The sequence below is a fragment of the Callorhinus ursinus genome, unplaced genomic scaffold, assembly GCF_003265705.2.
Source record: "Callorhinus ursinus isolate GAN/ISIS: 27379988/994484 unplaced genomic scaffold, GSC_fseal_2.0 scaffold84, whole genome shotgun sequence".
Lineage (NCBI taxonomy): Eukaryota > Metazoa > Chordata > Mammalia > Carnivora > Otariidae > Callorhinus > Callorhinus ursinus.
This window is the reverse complement of record NW_027397146.1, coordinates 2,839,594-2,842,328: the sequence shown is the minus strand read 5'-3', so window position 1 is coordinate 2,842,328 and position 2,735 is coordinate 2,839,594. Positions and strand designations below refer to the sequence as shown.

The 2,735-nt window shown below is 53.7% G+C and overlaps 1 protein-coding gene across 1 annotated transcript in view; it reads left to right on the top strand.

Moving 5' to 3' along the window:
- Nucleotides 1-2,501: 2,501 nt before the first annotated feature.
- Nucleotides 2,502-2,735, top strand: part of LOC141371659 (paraneoplastic antigen Ma6F-like) — a 92,450-nt gene continuing 92,216 nt past the window's right edge. The window contains exon 1 of the mRNA XM_073887934.1: nucleotides 2,502-2,720. Coding sequence (XP_073744035.1) covers nucleotides 2,646-2,720 — 75 coding nt within the window. The 5' untranslated portion in view covers nucleotides 2,502-2,645. The remainder of the gene's footprint in view (nucleotides 2,721-2,735) is intronic.

Here is a 2,735-nt window from a genome sequence, read left to right as displayed (position 1 = left end):
GAGGCATGGGAAGGGAGGGCTCCCGGCTGCTGGAGGCTGTGGGGGGAAGGCGGCGGGGGACGACTCCCTGGTGGGGCGCTGAGAGGGCAGGGTTGCCTCCCGAGCGCCTGGGGGCTAGCTTTGGGGGCTGGAGGAAGGGCCTACTGCTGCGGGTGGGGGGAGTGTGGGAGAGGAGGGCTCCTCCGGGCTCCGGATGCGGCGGGGGTGGGGGGGTGGGGGGGGGGGGGGGGGCTAACGGCTATTGTGTGGGGGAGGGGCGGGGGGGCGACGGAGAGGACTCTCGACCGGAGAGGCGTGAGGGGAGCTATGGAGCTGTGCGGGAGCTGGGAGGGGAGGACGCCAGCTGCCCCTGGCAGGAACGAGGGCTCCCGCGCGGGCTGTGCGGAGGGACGGACCCCCGGCTGCCGGCGCTACCGGGAGGCCTGCTTGGCGCGGGGAGGCCAGAAGCCAAGGCCCGAGCCACTGCAGGCGCTGGCGCGGGGCGCGCCAACTGGGAGGGCACCTTGCTTCTTGGGGCCACAGGGACGGTGCCGGGCTGCGGGTGTGGAGAGTATGGGAGGGGAGGCTTCCTAGCTGGGGCGGGAGAGGGGAGCGCTAGCTCCCCGCTGTGAGGACGCGGACGTTCCGTCTAAGCCTGTGGGGGCGCCCTGCTTGCGAGAGCCTAGACGGGCTCTACCACGCGGTGGGGGCGCTGCACTGGAGGACAGCTTTGCGGCTGCGCAAACAGGATGGCGCCTCGCTGAGGGGAGGCGGATGGGCTGGAACGTGGGGCCGCCGGCTGAGCACGTGCGGGGTTCCGGAGGGGCTCTGGCCCGCTGCAGTTGGAATCCCACGGGCTCTGGGTCGCCTCTGTGGGGGATGGCAGAGGGATTCCAGCAGGGGGAGGTGCAAAACCTTGTCCTCCACAGAAAATAAAGATTCGTTACAAGAGTGCTTTGCACATTCACCCACATACACCGTATGTTGGGCCATAAAAAAGCTCCATAAATTTTAAAGGATTGTGCTTTTGCATAATAACTTCTCTGGCCTCACGGAATTTTATCTAAAATTAATAATAATAGGGGCGCCTGGGTGGCTCAGTCGGTTAAGCGTCTACCTTTGCCAGGGAGTCCGCTTCCCCCCTCTGCCCCTCCCCCTGTTCGTGTTCACTCCTGTGCGCCGTGCGCGGTCGCACGCGCGCGCGTTCTCTCTCTCTCTCTCTCTTTCTCTCTCAGATAGAATATTTTATAAAATAAAATTAATAATAATAAAATATCTTTAAATATTTGGAAACCCGTGGCTCAAAGAAGAAAACACGAAGGAACTTAGAAAATATTTCAAACTGATTAATAAAAAAAAAAAATACAACTTACCCAAATTAGTCAGGCAGCTAAAGAAACAATCAGAAGAAAATGTATTACTCTAAGTACTTTTATTATAAAAGAAGGACATAAAATCAGTGACCTAATGGTCCATTTAAAGAAATTAAAATTAAAAATAAATTAAAAAAATAAACTAAATGCAAAATGAGTTGGCTGAAAAAATACTACAGCTAAGAGAGTAAATCAGTAATAGAAAGCCAACTGTAGGCATTTAACAAATCCTTATATTTGTTTTTTTTTTAAGAGAAACAAAACTGTTAAAGCCCTAGTGAGACTAATCAAGAGAAAAGGGAAGGAACACTTATTACCAAGATCAGGAATGAAAGAGTGCTATTGCTACAGATCAGACAGACGTTAAAAAAAGAATGCAGGGAATATTATGGAAAAATTTATGTCAAAAAATTGAATACTTGACATACTTCTTTGGTAAAAAAAGCAACTTTTTTTTTTTTTTTTAAGATTTTATTTGTCAGAGACAGAGAGCACCTGTGCGCATGCACACAAGCAGGGAGACCGGAAGGCAGAAGGAGAAGCAGGCTCCCTGGTGAGCAAGGAGCCTGATGTGGGACTTGATCCCAGGACCCTTGGATCATGACCTGAGCCGAAGGCAGATGCTTAACCGATTGAGCCACCCAGGCGTCCCAAAAAAGCAACTTCCTTAAAGTGATGCCAGAAAAATAGAAAATAGGATCAGGCCTACATCTAGTAAATGAATTAGTGTATTACCAAGAAAGTTTTCTAAAACTGAACAAAATGGGGAGTGGAGGTGCTACAGGCCACCACTGTGAGGGACACTGGGCTTTGGCTATGTGGTAGGGTAGGCTGTGTGGTATGAACATGCCTCTCACCCCTTTGCACCCACAGGCTGAGGCTCACATTGTGAAAGTCTGTGTGTCCCTGTCTAGTCCTTTCTCTCCACCCTCAGGTTCTCAGCAATGGCGACGCCACTGACCATACTGCATGACTGGTGCAGGTGGATGGGCGTGAACGAGCACCGTTCCCTGCTCATCCTGGGCATCCCTGACGACTGCGGGGAGGAGGAATTCCAGAAGGCCGTGCGCACTGCCCTGTGGCCCCTGGGCATGTACCGAGTGCTGGGCAAAGCGTTCAGAAAGGAGCTCGGATCCAGGGTCGCCTTGGTCGAGTTTGCTCAGTATTTAAACCGAAGTTTGATCCCCCGACAAATACCAGGCAAGGGAGGACCCTGGCCTGTGGTCTTTCTGCCCCAGGCCCCCGATTCAGAGTCACAGGATAGACCAGATTTCCCCGCACAGCCCCAGAGGCATGCAGGAGTTGGCCAGGCAGGTGTGGCAGGAGCTGCAGGTGTGGCAGGAGCTGCAGGTGAGGAAGGAGCTGCAGGTGTGGCAGGAGCTG